This window comes from Nicotiana tomentosiformis, chromosome 1 (genome assembly GCF_000390325.3).
Source record: "Nicotiana tomentosiformis chromosome 1, ASM39032v3, whole genome shotgun sequence".
In the NCBI taxonomy this organism is placed as follows: Eukaryota; Viridiplantae; Streptophyta; class Magnoliopsida; order Solanales; family Solanaceae; genus Nicotiana; species Nicotiana tomentosiformis.
Genome location: NC_090812.1, coordinates 129,624,475 through 129,645,964, shown reverse-complemented (window position 1 = coordinate 129,645,964; position 21,490 = coordinate 129,624,475). Strand labels below are relative to the sequence as shown.

The 21,490-nt window shown below is 41.6% G+C and overlaps 1 protein-coding gene across 1 annotated transcript; it reads left to right on the top strand.

Moving 5' to 3' along the window:
- Positions 1–678: 678 nt before the first annotated feature.
- Positions 679–15,095, top strand: LOC138909544 (uncharacterized). Its single transcript, XM_070200751.1, has 5 exons — positions 679–964; positions 1,309–2,050; positions 2,994–3,433; positions 3,800–4,146; positions 14,733–15,095. Exons 1-5 carry the CDS (start codon positions 679–681, stop codon positions 15,093–15,095), a joined length of 2,178 nt encoding a protein of 725 aa, XP_070056852.1.
- The last annotated feature ends 6,395 nt before the right edge of the window (positions 15,096–21,490 follow it).

Genomic DNA, 21,490 nt, shown 5'->3' with positions numbered 1-21,490 from the left:
TAAGCTACAGTTCATGGACTCTATAACGCGGGTTGGTTTATTTCCAGCTGACCCAACCACATCTCAAGCGGGAGGGGGAGCATAGACCCCTACCGCTCAAGCTTTATGGAATGCTACTTTTGTATATCAGACCCCAGGTATACTACCTGCGGGCGAGGCTCAGCCGGTTGCAGTGGCTATACCAGAGCCTAGACCAGCCGCGACCGGTGAGCCGCAGAAGCTGTTGGATAGATGAACCAAGCTATATCCTTGTGCCTTTGGCGGTGAGAGACATGAGGATCCCCAGGATTTTATTGATCATTGCAGAGACAAACTGAACAACATAAGAGTATTGGAGTCCCACAGGGTGGACTTCACCACATTTCAGTTGGAGGGCAGGGCCCGTAAATAGTGGCAATTGTATCTTCTTAGTAGACCAACAGGTTTGCCTCCCTTGACTTGAGACCAGTTCACGCGTCTCTTTCCGGAGAGATATATTCCACCCTCTTAGAGGGAAAAGCTACGGGGTCAGTTCAAGCGGCTCCAGCAGGGTCAGATGTGTGTGACCGATTATGAGGTGAGATTCTCTAAGTTGTGTTGCCATGCACTTATGATACTCCCCACCATGCACAGAGTGTATGGAGGTTTATTACGGGCTTGCACTATGGTATCCAGGTTACTATAGCCCGAGAGATTGGGATGGGGACACCTTACGAGCAAGTTATAGAGATAGCTCGAAGGATCGAGGGTATCCATCAGCAGGGCCGAGAGCATGCATCGAGGGACAAGCAGCATCGATATTCTGGAGGGTACAGCGGTGCTCTGTCTAGGGGTAGAGGTCAGTTTGTGAGGGGCCAGTCTAGCAGGACTACATATTCAGCACCACCGCCTTCTCGGGGTGCTCTAGTACGGCCCTATTTCAGCGTTATTCCAAAGAGCTCCTGTCATCCAGCGGCTATTCAGGGTTTTTCCAATGGGTGTTCAGGTCCCTAGGGTCAGACCCAAGGTCAGTCATCTTCCACACAGAGAGGTTGCTATGGGTGCGGGAAGCTTATTCATATGAGGAGATTTTGCCCCAGACTCCGGGGCAAGGCAGTACAGCAGGGCCATTAGCCCATGATCACTACATCAGCTGCCACACCAGTCGTCCGACCGACCAGAGATGGAGGTAGGTGGGTAGGGGTCGCCCTAGAGGTGGAGGCCAGTCAGGTGGCGCTCCAGCTAGGTTCTATGCCTTTCCATCCAGACCAGATGCAGTAGCCTCAGACGTCATGATCACAAGTATTATTTTTGTCTACGGTAGGGATGCTTCGGTACTATTTGATCTAGGGTCTACATATTCATATGTTACATCTCTATTTGCTCACTATCTGGGTGTTTCTCGTGAGTCCTTGGGTGCTCCTGTATTTGTGTCCATGCCAGTGGGTGATTCTGTTGTTGTGGATCGGGTTTATCGGTCCTGTATTGTGACTTTCTGTGGTTCTGAGACCAGAGTGGATCTTCTATTGCTCGATATGACTGACTTTGAGGTCATCCTGGGCATGGACTGGTTGTCTATGTACCATGTCGTTCTTGATTGCCATGCCAAGACTACTACCTTGGCGATGTCAGATTTGCCTAGATTGGAGTGGAGGGGTTCATCTATCAGTACATCTAGTCGGTTTATCTCTTTCTTGAAGGCTCGACATATGGTCGAGAAGGGTTGTTTGGCTTATCTGGCTTATGTTCGGGATACTGCTACAGAGACTCCCATGATTGATTCAGTGCCCATGGTGCAGAAGTTTTTCGATGTGTTTCCTTCTGATCTACCACGCATGCTACTAGATCGTGATATCAAGTTCAATATTGATTTGGCGCCACGTACCCAGCCTATCTCTATTCCACCGTACTGCATGACTCTGAAAGAGCTGAAGGAATTGAAGGAACATCTTGAGGAGTTGCATGCGAAGGGGTTCATCAGGGCGAGTGTGTCGCCTAGTAGTGCACCGGTATTATTTGTGAAAAATAAAGATAGGAGTATGCGGATGTGCATTGATTACCGCCAGTTGAAAAAAGTTACCATTAAGAACAAGTACCCGTTGTCGCACATTGATGATTTTTTGACCAGTTACAGGGTGCCAGGGTGTTCTCTAAGATCGAATTGAGATCTGGGTATGATCAGCTGAAGATTCATGCTTCGGATGTTCCGAAGACGACTTTTCGAACTTGATATGGGCATTATGAGTTTCTAGTGATATCCTTTGGCTTGACCAACGCCCCAGCGGCATTTATGGTTATGATGAATCAGGTGTTCAGGCCATATATTGACTCATTTGTTATTGTCTTCATTGATGACATATTGATTTACTCGCGTAGTATGATGGAGCACGAGCAACATTTTAGAGTCGTGCTTTAGAGTTTGCGGGAACAAAAGCTATATGCTAAGTTCTCCAAGTGCGAGTTCTAGTTAGATTATGTGGCATTCTTGGGACATGTTGTATCAAGTGAGGGTATTAAGGTAGATTCCAGGAAGATCGAGACAGTCCAGAGTTGGCCTCGTCCTACCACAGTGATCGAGATCAGGAGATTCTTAGGGTTATCAGGTTATTATCGTCGGTTTGTGGAGGGCTTCTCGTCTATTGCGGCACCTTTTACTAGATTTATCCAAAAGGGTGCTCCATTCATATGGTCCGATAATTGCGAGGCGAGCTTTTAGAAGCTCAAGATCGCATTGACTACAGCACCGGTGTCAGTGTTGCCCTCCAGTTCAAGGATGCATATTGTGTATTGCGACGCTTGACGTGTTGGCCTGGGTTGTGAATTGATGCAGGAGGGGTTAGTTATTGCATATGCTTCACGTCAACTTAAGCCCCATGATAAAAATTACCCCGTACATGATTTGGAGTTGGCCGCGATAGTTCACGCTCTCAAGATCTAGAGGCATTATCTTACAGGGTGTCATGTGAGGTTTGCACCGATAATCATAGCTTGCAGCATTTGTTTAAGCATATGGATCTTAATTTGAGGTAGCGTAGGTGGATTGAGTTGCTGAAGGACTATGATATTACTATTGTTTACCATCCGGGCAAGGCGAATGTGATTGCGGATGCCTTAACCAAAAAGGCCGAGAGTATGGGTAGTTTGGCATTCATTTCGGCAGAGAAGAGGCCATTGGCTTTGGACATTCAGTCCCTGGCTAACACACTTGTGAGGTCGGATATTTTAGAGCCCAGTCGATTTCTTGCATGTGTTATGGCCCAGTCTTTATTATTTGAGTGGATCAAGGCTCATCAGTACGATGATCCACACCTGCTGGTTCATAGAGATGTGGTACTACAGGGTGGTGCAAATGAGGTTACTATCAGTGAGGATGGTGTTCTGCGACTCCAGGGTCTCCTGTGTGTTCCTAATGTTGATGGCTTAAGGCAGAAGATTCTAAAGAAGGCACATAGTTCTCAGTATTTTATTCATCTTGGTGCTACGAAGATGTAGCGCGACCTAAGGCATCACTATTGGTGGCGGTGGATGAAGAAGGACATAGTTGAGTATATAGCGATATGTCTAAATTGCCAGCAGGTTAAGTATGAGCACCAAAGACCAGGTGGCCTACTCCAGCAGATGGTTATACCGGAGTGGAAGTGGGAGCGCAACACTAGGGACTTCGTAGTTGGGTTGTTGCGGACGTTGAGGATGTTTGATGTCGTTTGGGTCATTGTCGACAGGCTGACCAAGTCGGCACACTTTATTCCGGTTGTGACTACGTACACTTCAGAGAGATTGGCCTAGATTTACATTCAAGAGATTGTCCGGTTGCATGGTGTGCATGTTTCCATCTTTTCAGATAGAGGCCCTCAGTTCACTTCGTATTTCTGGAGAGCAGTACAGAGCGAGTTGAGTTCTCGGCTAGAGCTAAGCATAGCCTTTCATCCGCAGGTCGACGGGCAGTCAGAGCAGACATTTCAAATTCTGGAGGATATGCTCAAAGCGTGTGTGATTGACTTTGGAGGGCAGTGGGATCGGTTCTTACCTTTGGTCAAGTTTGCTTATAACAACAATTATCAGTCTAGCATCGATATGGCTCCATTTGAGGATTTATATGGTCGGCGATGTCGTTCGCCCATCGGATGGTTTGATCCCGACGAGGTTAGGTTATATGGCACTGATTTAGTGAAGGATACCTTGGAGAAGGTAAAGTTGATTCAGGATCGACTTCACACAGCACAGTCCAGACAGAAGAGTACGCGGATCAGAAGGCACGTGATTTATCATTTATGGTGGGCGAGAAGGTTCTCTTGAAAGTCTCACCGATGAAGGGTATCATGAGGTTTGGAAAGAAGGGCAAGTTGAGTCTGAGGTTTATTGGCCCATTTGAGGTATTGAGGTGAGTTGGGGAGGCTGCTTATGAGCATTCCTTGCCTCCCAGTCTATCGAGAGTTCATCCGGTCTTCCATGTGTCTATCCTCCGGAAGTACCATGCCGATAAGTCGCATGTGTTAGATTACAGCACGGTTCAGCTAGATGAGAGTTTGGGGTATGAGGAGGAACCAGTTGCCACTGTTGATAGGCAGGTTCGCCAGTTTAGGTCTAAGAAGATTTCTGCGGTAAAGGTCCAATGGAGGGGTCAACCAGTCAAGGAAGCGTCTTGGGAGCCCGAGGAGGACATGCAGAGCAGATATCCACACTTATTCAGCACTCCAGGTATGATTCTAGATCCGTTCGAGGACGAACATTTGTTTAAGATGTGGAGAATATAATGACCCGACCTGTCGTTTTGCTTTCTAGATCCTCGTTCCCCAAAATAAGACTCCTCATATGTGCTCTTGCCGAGATGGTTGGTTTGGGTTTGGAAGAGTTCGGATTGAAATCGGAACACTTAGTTCCATAATAGTGGTCTAAGATGGCCAAAATTGACTTGAGTCAATATTTTGAGTAAACGACCTCGAAACCGGGATTTTATGGTTCCAATAGGTTCGGGTGATCCGGGAGCCTTTCGGCGCATAATCTTGGAAGTTGGCGCATTGAAGGTTTTCAAGTTCTTTAAATTTGGTTTGAAGTATACTTTGGTGTAATTGAGGCTCGTTTGGGATTTCGAGCATGGGAATAGGTTCGTATGGTGATTTATGATTTGTACCCATAAATTTGGCATCATTCCGAGTTGTCTAAGTATGATTCGACGCGTTCGGACCTAGTTGAAGAAGTTTGAAGTTCATAAGTTGATCAATTTGGTTTTGGGGTGAGATTCTTAGCTTCAATATTATTTTACGTGTTCTGAGGGTTCGAGTAGGTCCGTATTATGTTTATCGACTTATTGGTGCAGTTGGACAGGGTCCTGAGTGGCTCGGGTATGTTTTGGACTGCCCGGAGCTAAGTCAAAAATTGCTGAATTTGCTGGTTCTGGTTTCCTTCTTCGCGAATGCGGAGATGCCCTTTCGTTCGCGATGAAGGAATGGAGCTGGGGGAAAGCTTTGTTCTAGGCGTTTGCGATGCTCTAGGCCACTGGTCATCGTGTTCACGTACCTGAGTCCGCAATCGCATAGGAGAAATTGGGTCTGGGGGTTAGCTGGCCAATTTCCTTTCGCGTTCGCGAAGGTGGGGCCGCGTTCGCAAAGCTTTGGTCAGGAAAGCCTTCCCGTTCGCGTGGCCTTCTTCGTGTTTGCAAAGTACATTTTCAGGGGGCCTTGGCAGCTTGCCTTCGCGATCGCGAGGCCCTTTTCGCGATCGTGAAGAACGATCGCTGGGCAGTAGACTTGATTAAAAACGGGACTTTAGCTTATTTTGTTCATTTCTCTCAACTTGTGGCTGATTTTAGAGCTCATTGGAGAGGTTCTTTTATCTAGAACATTGAGGTAAGTAATCTCTACATAGTGTGAGTTTATTACATGGATTATAGGTAGATTTTAACATGTAAAATGTGAAAATTTTAGGATTGTGTTGAAAAATCTAGGTTTTGTTAAAAATGGGATTAGACCGTGAAAATGATTAGAATTAAGTAGAAATTATATATTTGTGTTCGTGAGGTTATGGGTACCATTTATTTATAAAACTTTTCGGAACCCGAGCACGTGGGCCCGGAGTGAATTTTAGGAATCTTCCAAATTGGGTTGGGTAATTACTCTAATAGTTAAATTATAAAATTTTGAGCATATATTCATTAGTTTGTACAAGCTTTGGCTAGTTTCGGATTGCTTGGCACCGATTTGAGGCTTCTAGTGTGAATTGTGGACAAGAAAAAGGACTTGGAGACGAGGTAAGTCTCTTGCCTAACCTTGTAAAAGGGAATTATCCTCGTAGGTGTTTTAAATAGTTATTTGCTAATAATTGTGGGTGCTACGTACGCACGATATGACGAGAGTCCCTACATAGCTAAAATCATGCTTATGTCCGGGTAGACTTAGGACTTTACCATGTACTACTCGTATTATTTGCACCCAACTTATTAGTTTAATTACTTGAATTAACAATTGAAATTAGATAAAGGATTTTAAAAGACTAAGCTTCATTACTTTAAGTTTTGGCGGAATACTTGATTATTAGCGAAAATTATGCCTTCTTTGAGTATTATTCCTATGTAGTAGTCGTTGATCGGAGTTTGTAGAGTTTTCTCAATTCAAGTGGATCGGGACGAACGCCTCGGCAGTATGTTAGATGAATCTATGGTTCGCGTCGGTCGACCCTCGGTAGTATACACACTATTTTGGATCGGGCCGTACGACCTTGGCATCAGAGGCGGATGTAGCATACTAGCTACGGGTTCAACTGAATCCATAACTTTCGACGCGGAGTAAAAAATTATATGTAAAAATTTATTAAAATTGCAAAAATAGTAGATATGAACCCATAATTTTAAAAATATAATGGGTTCAATATTAAAAATCTTAAAAGTGAACCCATAGGATTTAAATCCTGGATCCGCCTCTGCTTGGCATAAATCGTGGGTGATATTTCTCAGTGTCCGATTATACTTGATATTTCTTTCTTGATCTGAGACTTGAAAACTACTCGGTGGCTCGTATGTGTTAAAGACTTGGCCTGTGATAGTTGGAGACTTTAAATTGATATTATGTTTAAGAATTATTAATTAGTGTTTCTTATTTCATTGTTATTGTTGTATTTCATGCCTATTTATGATTTTTACACTGTATTTATTGACCTCTAGTAAGTGTTGATATCGATCCCTCGTTACTACTTTCTCGAGGTTAGACTAGATACTTACTGGGTACATGTTGTTTATGTACTCACGCTACACTTCTGCACAAATCGTGCAGGATCTGAGGCAGGTGCATCACATGATAATGTATATGCAATGGCACGACATCACCCTTCGTGCTTTTACACTCTTTCTCACCAAGCACATGTATATCAATAATAAGTAAGGTAGGAAGCATGAATAACATCAAGGAGAGTGATTCAACGAATATTCCAAAAGAATATCAATCACAGCTTTCAAGCCAATAACAATTCAATAAACCTCAAGAACCTTATTGTTCGAGCATTTCAACAAGTCTCAAAAATGATCTTCAACTCAAGTATAAAATCCAATATTTCAAGAGCAACGGTCGTAGCGATGTACTAGTGATTAACCATAGTGATGACCGAATTTAGCATATCAATAGTTTCATAAATAACCGTCAAATTTTAATCAAGTTATAATAAGCTAAATCTTGGTTTCTAGCATTTAATTTCATATTCTTAGTAATCTAGAAGTCAAGTAAGACATGAAACAAGAAGGTCACATAGTTCTAAAAGGCATAATTAATCGTATAATTTACCCCTGAGCATGATTAACCATGGCACATGCATATACGCTCGTCACCTCATATATGCATCACCCTCGCATGTAGCAAACAATATCAATTAGTAGAAAAAATTTCCCCAACAAAGTTAGGCAAGACACTTACCTCAATCAAGCCAAAGTGATACACTAGAAGTGTCATCCGGCTCAAATCATCCTCCGAACGGCTCAAAACTAGCCAAAAGCAAGTCAAAATCATCAAATAATGTCATAGGAAGCAAACGGAATTGATAAAGATCGAATCTTTACACATTTACTCAAAGTCAACCAAAAAGTCAAACACAGGCTCGCACCTCGGAATCTGACAAAACTCACAAAATCAGACAACCCATTTAATTACGAGTCCAACCATACTAATTTCGCTCAAATCCGACTCCGTATCGATGTTCAATACTCAAAAATTCACTTTTAGGAAAGTTTAGACAAAATCCCCCAATTTTTCTTTTGAAATCATCAATGAAATGCCAAAAACGAGGATAGATTCATGAAATATAATCAAAATCGAGTAGAAAATACTTACCCCAATCCATGTGGTGAATATCGCCCAAACCCGAGCTCCATAGCTCAAAATATGATAAAATGACTCAATGTCCGAAAATAGAGTACTTATAACCACTTAACAGAAACACTCATCGCGATCGTGGGAATACCTTTGCGATCGCGAAGCACAGACGTGACTGCCACGAGATTACACTTCGCGTTCGGCACATTCCTCGCGAACTCGACTCACAGCTGAATCAGAACTTCACGAACGCGGCTCCCATTACGCGAACACGATGAAGAAGGCCTCCAGCTCCAGCTCCCACCTCACACTACGCGATCCCACATTCGCGAACGCGAGGAAGACTTGCCCCAACTCTACGCGAACGCGGTCGACCTATCATGAATGCGATGAAGAAAATCCCCAGTTCCATAAATCACTGCGCGATCGCGACCATTTCTTTGCAATCGCGAAGAACTACAGAAACATCAGGAAACAGCAGAAACCAGTAACTCCAAGCCAATCCGGAATGATCTGAAACCACCCCAAAACTCACCCGAGCCCCTCGGGACCCAGTCCGAACATACCAACAAGTCTCACATAATACGGACCTACTCAAGGACTCAAATAACACATAAAAAAAAGCAAAACCGCAAATCACACCTCAAATCAAACTTAATGAACTTTTGAACTTTCAACTTTTAAAACTCGTGCCGAACCATATCGAATCAACTCGGAATGACCTCAAATTTTGCACATAAGTCCTAAATGACATAACGAATCTATTCTAACTCCCAGATCCAAAATTCGAACCCGATATCGTTAAAGTCATCTTCCGGTCAAACTTATGACAATTCTAAAATTCCAAATTGCCAACTTTTGCCAATTAATGCCAAAACCTTCGAGAAACATCCAAATGCAAATTCGGGAATACGCCCAAGTCCAAAATCACCATCCGAACCTAATGGAACTATTAAAACTCCGATCATGGGTCAAATACAAAAAAGTCAAACTTGGCCAACTCTCCTAACTTAAAGCTTCTAACATGAGAATCCTTCATCTGAATCAATCCCGAATCACCTGAAAACCAAAACCAACGATTCACACAAGTTATAATATGTCATATGAAGCTACTCAAGACTTCAAATATATGAACGGAATGCAAATACTCAAAACGACCGGTCGGGTCGTTACATCCTCCCCCACTTAAACATATGTTCGCCCTCGAATGTGCCAAGAGTCGTTCCAAGGCCATCAAATCACGGTGTAACCTTACCATGCACATACCCGGGGGTGATCCCACGTCACCCCGCTCCGTATAAGCCCGCCAACACAACATAACTAGAGATCCTTACTTCAACCTTAGTTAGTAAACCTTAGAACCCAATTTCCAACATTCGGAATTCATTACAAGACCTGAATCTCATATTTATACATTATATAAGTCCGAACAAACTTTATCAATCCCTAATCATAACCCAATATATAATCACATGATATACCACATAACTCAGATACTCGCAACAATAACTTCTGACCACAATAGCTGCCCAAAAATGATTTTGGTACCGATAGTAAACCTCATATCAAATAAAACCTCGTTCAAAACCTTCGTACACTGTCGATGATGAAAGAAACACAAAGAAACTCATAACCACTCATCAGATCAACAAGTCAAGAAGCTCACCTGTTCGACAAGGACTATAGCCAAATTCTGAATGAAAATATGGTATTCTTCTCCCAAACATTCCTCATCCCAATATGATAGTGCAAATCTCAGGCCTAGAAATCTCATCTCCGCCAACACAAGTAGCCCAACCGACAAGTCATACCAAAGCCATATGGTGCCCCACACAATGCGGTTTCGTACACCAAACAAGTAATAATTCAGATATGGTAGATAATAGTAAGAAAGTTAAATAAGAAGGCTACTAAGCAAGTTAAGCAGGCGGGGTAATTTTAACATCTTCCTATGATCTATTTTCTAGAAAGTGAAACAAAAACACAAAAAATAAGCGTAAGGAGTTGCATCTCATCACATTACCGTTGCAGAGTATAAACAATATAGAGAAAGACAAGCACAACTATGGTGAAATAAGCAAATCAACATCGCGAGGACCATCTCGCCCATAATGCCATAAGGCCACAACAGAATTACAATATGCATGCGGATAATCATGTAACCCTCATAACTCGTCATAGCATAAGAGAGTAATACTTAACGTAGACCAAGGCACGAATAACATCCATTCTGCCTCATGATATACCTGTGGTAACAGCTGCGCAAGAGCAAGCAAATCTGATCTGATACAGAATACACATTCTTATTAGGCTCACAAATAATCCCCAAACCAAATTCCGATCATCCCCAAACATGTAAATAACCTTCAAAAAGTCCATAGTAACCTTTCCATAACACATACCATCAATCATCCAATCCTCAACATTTCTTGACAATTCACAATCAAGGAATAGTCTGCCTACGCGAACATCCAGTCTCTGAACCTCATGAATCCGAGAATCTCCATATCCGATCTCAACACCGCTACTTGAATGGCTGATACATCACTCATACTCCATCATCATACAGAAAAATACTCACAAGTCAAAACACAATGCACTTGCCAACATGCGCACTCTCCTCTGGTGATATCAAATAGTGCCAGCATTCTCTTAAACACCCGAAATCGTCTGTTTCATCAAGAACTCATATCTTTCCCTGCAAAATTAAACCGCAACCTTGAACTCGCAACTTTCAACCCCACACGGAGCATCGCCACTAATATGCTAATCTTGTGAAAATACGAAAATCTCATAATCGACTCTGAACCACAAGCAAGTTGAACACCTCATCAACCGAGAACCTTTAATTTAACTCAATACAGGAGAACATAACCACACGCAATATAGATTCTATACCTGTAGAAAACATCAACTCTGGGATGTGTCCATAACCATGGTGAATTATTTGGAAACTCATTAACACATAATCAAGTCATCAGAACTGATCTCCTCTAACTCAACTGAGTCACGCAGACTACCAACCTGAAAGTAACTCAATTCGATATGCTCGCTCTGAAGGAACCTTCCGCAAATCTAAAGTCGTTTCTTGCATCTCTCTAATATTGCCGTGTATAATCATTATTGATATAGAAATACCGTTGATCCGGTCACCATTCACTACTGATCTCAAGCCTTATTCATTCATAAATTCAGGAGTCCTTAAATGCCATATATGATATGGAACTCATCAGAACCTTTTCGATAACCACTCACCTTACTCTGATCTTCAATACACAACCAATAAGCAATGGGCAACCCGCACTTAGCCAGCACATGACTATTCAAATAAACAACCAAGTAATCCCTCAGTACGGAAACTAAAACAATGCATGATCCTGCAATCTGATCATTGATATCAGACTCCCCCACTTAGCTCGAAACAATAGAACACATCATTCGTAACCCAAGGTACCATATCTTCATAGTTGCCTCGATCTCGCACGGCTATTTAGCTGAATACTTCAAAAGAAACTCATGCAATATTTGTGATAGAAGACTCCGCCAAGCGCATACCCATACTTGCAATAGCCAGGCAAACTCCCCCAAATGCACTGAAATGATAATATATGCATTCCACCGAATGGAAATATCATACGAAACACACGATCCAAACTCATCACGCAGGAGATAACCCCCTGGCTATACTCAAATCAACACCTTACCATAACCTCACCATAATCACAATAACTAGGCCACCCACCAGTCTTCCCAAGTTCGTGCTTGCCAACCAGATACAAGAATCTGCTTTCGTACCACGAATGAACGACTGGAAGACCTATCATTATCTACTCCCAAGACTAGATAGCACGTCATGATGGTAATCAAGAATTTATAGCCCTTCATAATCCATCTGAAGCATCACAACCATCGACGCATAGCCGATACCGAGTGCGCAACATCGCATATGAAGGAAAATATTGGGAAGAAGTAGGCATTTTTGCGGTCCGTTCTGCGACCGCACAACCACTCTGTGGACCGCAGAATGGCCGCAGAGTGGAGCAGTATTTTGGGCCATTTTTAATGTCATTTTTGCAGCCCATTATGCGACTGCATAACTATTTCACGGGCCGCACTCTTGTCGCATATCCTGTTTTGGGATTTTTCGGAGGGAGGTTCTGCGGTGCACTATGCGACCACAGAACCGTTCTTCGGTGCATTATGCGACCGCAGAACAGGTCTGCAGGTCGCATAGTGACCGCAGACCTGGTCAGTTCCTTTCAAGTTTTGGCACCCAAATTTTACGGTCATTTCACAGACCGCATAATCATTATGTGGTCGCATATGCGACCGCAAAACCTGTTCCGGAGCTTCATTTTTGAGTTTTTAAAACCTGACCCTACTTCGTTAAAATAGATGTAAGGGGCTATTTTTGAGAAAAAATCTGATACTTTAGAGTGAGAGAGAGTCCTGGAGGGAGAAAGTAATCTTCATTAAATTACTCTTTAATTCTGGATTAAAACTTTGAATATTATCAAGAAAAGCACCCTAGGTCTTCATTCTAAGAGGTAAGATTCTATCACTAAGCTCCTAATTTCGAAATATAACTAGAATTAGCAATTAGTAAGTTAGTTCAAGGGGATGCGAGTGCTTACCTTGCATGCATGTATTCTTAAGGTACGTGGGGAGGTTGTGAGTTAAAGATAGAAAAGAATGGGGTGTGGGATGATATAGTCTTTCATAAAAGGTCCATGGAACCTTAATACACACATAGTGTTTGATAAAATGCTCAAGTGAGCTAGAATCATGATCGCTTTCCTAATGTTTGGCTCAATTTTGCTATATTGCTAAAATAGATTGAAGTTGCTAATATTCCGGAACATCTTAGAGTTTTAAGAAGCTCAATTGAGGTATTTTGGCTAAACCCCCTCTTCTTAAAATTTAATCCCATGGTATTCATGAAATCGATGCAAGTCCAAAAATGAACATCCTAGAAATTGCTATCCGAATGTGCTTGTTTTGAAAATATATGTGTAATATGTATTCCCATGCTTTCATCATGTTATCTCGTCATTTGAGGAAAAGTTCAAAACTTAGAATATGTGCTAAAAATGCCTAGACTTCAAGTCAAATTCGATTAAAGACTGTTATACCAAATTGTGTAAAAAGCCGCTATGTGCCTTGGATTCTAAATTGCTCACATGTGAAATCAAAAAGTCTTGAATAAAAATCGTGTTGTTCTTGATGATAATAATAATGTTAGAATATGGAAAAGAACTTGAATCATAAAATACGGCCAAGTGCCAAGAATAACTTTATAATTGGGGCCATTAGTTCCATTGTATTGAAAAGATGGGAAAGAAATACGAAGTGAGCTGACTGATTGAAAAAGGGTGATGTCTCAAATGAGATGGCTTAGCCGATCGGGCCAAGATCTGACTCCGTGTAAGAACACAGTGGTATTGTGGATGAAAGTGTGAATATAGTTGATGTCTCAAAGGAGATGGCCTAGCCAATCGGGCCGAGATCGAACTCCGTCTAAGAACACGGTGCTATTGTGGATTGTGGCATATTGGCACTAAAAATCATCCAACCTAATATTGCGGGGATTGACTTAAAAATCTATGTGATCCTTAACTTGATGTTTTAGTGATATTTAAAGCTCATATTGCATTCTTGACTGTTTCCCCCTGTATTATTGTTCATTCTATTGAGACAGTGTTTTAGTTTTACATACTAGTATTATTCGATAGTACTAACGTCCCTTTTGCCGGGGGCGCTGCATCTTTAAATGAATGTAGGTAGTTCCATAGTAGACAGTGTTGATCACAGATAGTGCTGCATCCTCTTCTCAGCGGACTCAGTGAGCCCCATTTCATTCCGGGGTCATATATTGTACCTTTTGTTTATATTGTGGTCACTTTTTGAGGTATAGTCGGGGCCTTATTCCCGGCACTATCTTTACTCTTTTTTTTTATCTTTAGAGGCTCCGTAGACACTATGTGGGTTGTATATGGGTGTTAAAAAGGTCAACAGAATATGTTGTATTTTGGGCTCTTGATCCACTCAGTCATAAGGATGTATGTATTTTGAAACTTAATAATGATGTAACAAAATAAAATAACTTAGTAATGTATATATGTATGAACTTTCTACTGCCTAACTAATGAGAGCATGCCTTCTCTGGATCATAGGGGAGTCGGGTAGATAGTGTCTAGCAGGCTTGCTCGACCGGGTCCACTCGGTTGAGCGCCGGTCGTGCTCCCCGAGGTTGGGACGTGACAAACTTGGTATCAGAGCCTAAGGTTTTAAAGCATCCTAGGATGTCTTGGAGTCGTGTCTGGTAGAGTCCTTCTTATCGGTGTGTTGTCGACCACATCTATAAGTTGGAGGCTACTTGGACATTTAGGAACAATACCCTTCTTTGATATTTTGGATCGTGCGATGAAACTAATTGTGCAACTATTCCTCCTCTAACTCACGCATTCCTTTAACTTTCAGTATATGGCACCTAAGAAGAGAGCAACAACTGGCCAATGGGCCAATGCTGCTTCAGGAGTGGCAGTTGACCCTCTATTTGATGATGCGGGTGAATACACGAGGGGTGAGGATATTCCCCTGACTACTTCACTGCCTGATTCCACTCCACCTGGCCAGGCCACACTAGTCCCTACACCTACTGAGGGTGCGACGGTTCCTCTACCTGATATTCTGATTCCACCTCCAGCCCCAGCTTCCAGTTTTGGTATTTCTGATGGGGATCTTAGGGGAGCTATTCAAATGCTGACTCAGATAGTGGCTTCTCAATCCCAAAGGTCGAATGTTGCACCCATACCTTCTAGCCCACAAAGGGGATTCTACTAGTTCTAGGGTGAACAGGTTTCTACAGTTGGATCCTCCGGTGTTCACGGGTGCTAATCCCGAGGAGGACCCACAGGACTTCATTGATGATATGAATAAGACTCTCCGGGTTTTGCGCGCTACTGAGACAGAGGGAGTGGAGTTGGCCGCCTACCGCCTGAAAGGGGTGGCCTATTCTTGGTTCGAGCTGTGGGAGGACTCTCGGGAGGAGGGGAGCCCTCCAGCGAGGTGGAGTGAGTTTACTAACGCTTTCATAGACCATTTCTTGCCGGCCGAGACTAGGGCAGCTCGTGTCATAGAGTTTGAGAACCTTAATCAAGGAAGTATGGGTGTGTGGGAGTATCACATGGAGTTTGTGCGTCTTTCTAAATATGCCATTCTCATGTTGCCTACTATGGAGGCTAGAGTGCACCGATTTGTGCAGGGCCTTAGCCCTTTGGTTATCAATGAGGCCGCTACAGCTGCCTTGAATTCAGATATGAACTATGAGAAAATGGTAACATTTGCTCAAGCTACAGAGGAACGTAAGTTGAAGAATAGAAGGTAGCGAGAGGGTACCAGCAAGGTCTGATCCGCGGGCAACCCTGGAGATTCATTTAGTGGTGGAAGATCAGTTTTTAGGGGAGGATCATCAGGGCCATCCCAGTCTTATGCTCAATCTTCAGGTAGTGCACCACCAGCAGGGCACAGTCAGCCGCAGGGGAGTCGCTTCAGGCCCAATCAGGGCAGCAGGAGGCCCCACCATTAGGGCCGATCGGGAGGGAGATTCCAGCAGCAGCGGAGGCCCCCATGCCCCAAGTGTGGGGATCTTTTACCAGGACCTGCCGGTATATTACATGTGCAGAATGAGGGGCCATATTTAGAGGGAGTGTCGTTTATCCCGCCAGGGTTCGGGCAGGGGCACAGCACAGCCATCTAGTTCTGCAGCTGCTACATCTTTAGCACCCCCTCCAGCTCGAGGCACTCCGGCACCAGCAGAGCATGGTGCAGCTAGGGGTGATGCGTAGAGTTCAACAGAACCCAGCCATTTCTATGTTATGAGTAGTCGCTAGAGTGTAGAGGCTTCTCCAAATGTTGTCACAGGTATATTGACTGTCCAATCTCATGATGTATATGCTCTTATTGATCCCGGTTCCACCTTGTCCTATGTTACCCCCTTATGTTGCTATGGAATTTGGGATAGAACTAGAATAGCTTCATAAGTCGTTCTCTGTATCTACTCAGGTTGGCGAGTCTATTGTGGCCGCACGGGTTTATAGGGGTTGTATTGTCACGGTACGTGGTTGGGACATCGTGGCCGATCTAATTAAATTGGGGATGGTCGATTTTGATGTAATTATAGGGATGGATTGGCTTTATTCATGTTTTGCTAAGCTCGACTGCCGAACTAGAACCATAAGATTTGAATTTCCAAATAAGCCAGTTGTTGAGTGGAAGGGGGATAATGTGGTGCCGAAGGGTAGGTTTATTTCTTACCTTAAGGCCACGAAGTTGATTAACAAAGGGTGTATCTATCACTTGGTCCGGGTTACGGACACCGACGTTGAGGCACCTACACTTGAGTTTGTGCCAGTTGTGAATGAATTTCCAGAGGTCTTTCCTGATGAACTCCCTGGGATTCCGCCAGATAGGGAGATTGATTTTGGGATTGATGTGATGCCAGACATGCAGTCTATATCTATTCCGCCCTACAGGATGGCACCAGCAGAATTGAAGGAGTTAAAGGTGCAATTGAAGGATTTGTTAGAGAAGGGTTTCATCCGACCGAGTGTGTCTCCATGGGGCGCACCGGTTCTCTTTGTGAGGAAAAAAGATAGGTCACTACGTATGTGTATTGACTACCGACAGCTCAACAAAATCACAATCAAAAATAAGTACCCGTTACCAAGAATAGATGATTTGTTTGATCAGTTACAGGGTGCTAGGTACTTCTCCAAAATTGATTTATGGTCCGGGTACCACCAATTGAAGATCAGGGAGCAAGATATTCCAAAAATGACTTTCCGGACCCGGTATGGGCACTTTGAATTTCTGGTAATGTCTTTTGGGCTAACAAATGCCCCGGCGGCTTTCATGGATCTTATGAATCGGGTTTTCAAGCCTTTTCTCGATTCCTTTGTGATAGTATTCATTGACGATATTCTTGTTTATTCACGAGGTCGGGAAGACCATGCCGATCATCTCGGGGCAGTGTTGCAGACTCTTCATCAGTACTAATTGTACGCGAAATTTTTAAAGTGTGAATTTTGGCTCGAATCTATCATATTCTTGGGTCATGTAGTCTCTAGAGAAGGAATTTTGATCCTCAAAAGATTTCAGCAGTAAAGAATTGGCCTAGACCTACAACGCCAACCGAGATTCGCAGCTTCTTGGGCTTAGCAGGGTATTACAGGAAGTCTGTGGAGGGATTCTCTACTCTTGCCTCTCCGTTGACTAAACTGACTCAAAAAACGGTTAAGTTCCAATGGTCCGATGCTTGTGAAAGGAGCTTCCAGGAGTTAAAATCGAGATTGACTACGGCACCGGTGTTGACCCTGCCAGAGGGTACGGAAGGGTTTTGTCACATCCCGTAATTTAATATTAGAATTAGTCGTAGTAATCCATATGAGCTAGAAGGGATTAAGACCATTCATGAGATTATAGAGGATTTGCGACTATGTTATTGTAAGACTCCGTAAGTTTAACAACATTGATACCGTTAGATATTATGTTAACGTGGTATTTTCTTTTAAGTTGAGTATTTTAGTAAAAGTTTTATAAGTATAATTTTGTATAGTTACCATTATTATAGTTTTCGAATATGCTAAATTATACACATAATATAAGAAAGTTTATGAGATTTTCTTTATTATAAAAATAGAAATTATTTTCTCACAAAAAAAAGAAAGTTATCTTTTTACCATTTTAAGAATTAAGCATACGAGAATTTTTACTCTTTATATGAGATTAGGAAAATTAGAAGTTGAGAAAATATATGTATTTTTACATGGATGTTTTAATAAAATAATAGTGTATGTATTTATTTGTATAGTACCACATGATCATGATAGTAAGTTATATAATGTGTATTAAAAGTGAGTAGTATTTTAAGTAATTTGAGATAATTCTTAATTATGCGGGTAATTGGTAATTATATAAAAACAATTTGGATAAGAATATCGCGTGGCATATTTTGGCTTAGGAAAATTGTGACTCACGCCTTCATCAAAATATGTGGCTTGTTTAAAATAGAACTTGGAAAAAGGATAGTTGGGTGGCAGTGATATGTGATATATTAAAGTGACTCTTAAATGCATTTGATAAGGTGGCAATATGTAGTGGTGCCATTGGAACTTTTGACAAAACTCCTCATCAAGCAAAAGAATTGGAGGATTCTTTAAAATTGATCTTGCTATTGCAATTTTTTTGTTTCTGTCCACCAGATAGTTGCCGACCACTTTGCCCTACCTAGGAGAGAACATTACGGGAAAGCTAATTTAGTATGCTTTGGTTATTTTCATGGAAGTTGTGCTAATACAAGAATCAATACCTAGTTTAGAATGTACTTTAAGGTCATGATTTCAAGCTACTTTCCTTTTGATTCTCATGCTGGGAGGGTGACCTTTGAGAGTGTTATATCGTTTCTTGAGTTTTGCTGGAAAAGTTGTGCGAGTGTTTGAGAAAAAGTTTAGATGTAGTTCAAGAGGAGGTTGTTGATACAAGTACTGAAGCTTACAGGTATGTTAAGACTATTTTTTCTTTCTTTTGGCATGATCCAAGTAACGATACGTAAATGTAATGCTATTCCATAAGTGGTTCTACTCTTAGCAGTTAAGGATGTCCATATTATTCATTCCTGTAAAGTTATATTCAAGTATGTTTAAGTATGATGCTAAGTTTATATTGAGGCGTACGATAAAGATGTTAATGTTTATAATATAGTGAGACATGCATTTTCATGCATTTACCACCGTGCTACGGCCGGTCGGGCAGTTACCACCGGTTGGGCAATTATGTATCATTATTTAACACTGGTCGGGCAGTCATGCATTTACCACCGAGCTACGGCCGGTTGGGCAGCTACGCATTTACCACCGAGCTACGGTCGGTTAGGCAGTCATGCATTTATCACCGCGCTATGGCCGGTCGGGCAGTTACCACTGATCAGTTGGGCAGTCATGCATCATACGATATGGATAATTGAACTAGTCTCAAAGAGAAGAATTATATATGTAAGTACAATAAGTATGCATATACGGTGGCACTTCAGAGATTCAAGTTGATTCTTATATGTCTTTAATTAATGTTGACTTACTATTATGTTTCAGTTCTGCCTTACATACTCAGTACATCATTCGTACTGACATCCTTTTATTGGGGACACTGCATTCATGCCTGCAGGTATAGATAATCAGTTTGACGAGCCCTCATAGTAGACGAGATTGGCGTTTAGCGAAGGATCGGTAAGACTCCACCTCATTCGGAGTGCAGCCGAGTCTATGAGTCATCGTGTCAGAGTTTTGCCACAGACTTATGGGTAGGCCGGTACCCTGTCCCATTTGATGTCAAATAATCTTAGAGGCTTTGTAAACAGAGGTTAATTTTGTACAGTTTGTCAGAGGCCGTGACGGCCCATATGTATTCATGTTTTAAGAAAAATGATTCAGCGATACAGTTTTGCCCACTTATAGTTATACATTATGAGTTGTGGCCATGTTGGCCCATGATAGTTACAAAAGAAAAATAAATGAGTTACACAGTAGTTCTCTCGGGCCAGCACGGCACCGGGTGCTAGCCACGCGCCCCCAGGCTCGGGGCGTGACAAAAGTGGTATCAGAGCAGTTCTGTCCTAGGAAGTCTACAAGCCTGCCTAGTAGAGTCTTACTTATGGGTGTGTTGCGCGCCGCATTTATAATTGGAAGGCTATAGGGCATTTAGGAAATATTACCCTTTTTTTGTTTTCAGATCGTGCCATAGAGCTAAGTCGTAAGAATTCAGTATAAAGCTTCCACAGAATTTTGTATGCACCAGAGGTGCTATCACAATAGAGCTTTAAGGTGTAGATATAATTTTTACTTATGTGAAAGGGAAGTTATGAAAGAAACAGAAGATACGATGCGAGATTGAAAGGTAAGTAAGGTAAAGGTGAAAAAGATACGAGATATTCAAGTACAAGAGATTGTGAATAGTCGAGACTTCAGATAGAGGTTGGATTTTAGTTTAGTTTACACAGGAGACCCTAGAGAAAATTTTTGTAAATCTCTAAGAGTTAACATTCGAGGACTAATGTTTTAAAGGGGGGAAGGATATTACATCCCGTAATTTAATATTAGAATTAGACGTAGTAATCCATATGAGCTAGAAAGGATTAAGACCATTCATGAGATTATAGAGGATTTACGACTATGTTATTGTAAGACTCCGTAAGTTTAACAACATTGATACCATTAGATATTATGTTAATGTGGTAATTTCTTTTAAGTGGAGTATTTTAGTAAAATTTTTATAAGTATAATTTTGGATAGTTACCATTATTATTGTTTTCGAATATGGTAAATTATACACATAATATAAGAAAGTTTATGAGATTTTATTTATTGTAAAAATAGAAATTATTTTCTCACAAAAAAAGAAGGTTATCTTTTTACCATTTTAAGAATTAAGCATGCGAGAACTTTTACTCTTTATATGAGATTAAGAAAATTAGAAGTTGAGAAAATATATGTATTTTTACATTGATGTTTTAATAAAATAATAGTGTATGTATTTATTTGTATGGTATCACATGACCATGATAGTAAGTTATATAATGTGTATTAAAAGTGAGTAGTATTTTAAATAATTTAAGATAATTCTTAATTATGCGAGTGATTGGTAATTATCTAAAAATAATTTGGATAAGAACATCACGTGGCATATTTTGGCTTAGAAAAATTGTGACTCATGCCTTCATTAAAAATATGTGGCTTGATTAAAATAGAACTTGGAAAAAGGATAGTTGGGCGGCAGAGCTATGTGATATATTAAAGTGACTCTTAAATGCATTTGATAAGGTGGCAATATGTAGTGGTGCCATTGGAACTTTTGTCAAAACTTCTCATCAAGCAAAAGAATTGGAGGATTTTTTAAAATTGATCTTGCTATTGCAATTTTTTTGTTTCTGTCCACCTGATAGTTGCCGACCACTTTGCCCTACCTAGGAGAGAACATTACTGGAAAGCTAATTTAGTATGCATTGGTTTTTTTCATGGAAGCTGTGCTAATACAAGAATCAATACCTAGTTTAGAATGTACTTTGAGGTCATGATTTCAAGCTACTTTCCTTTTGATTCTCATGCTGGGAGGGTGACCTTTGAGAGTGTTAGATCGTTTCTTGAGTTTTGCTGGAAAAGTTGCGCGAGTATTTGAGAAAAAGCTTT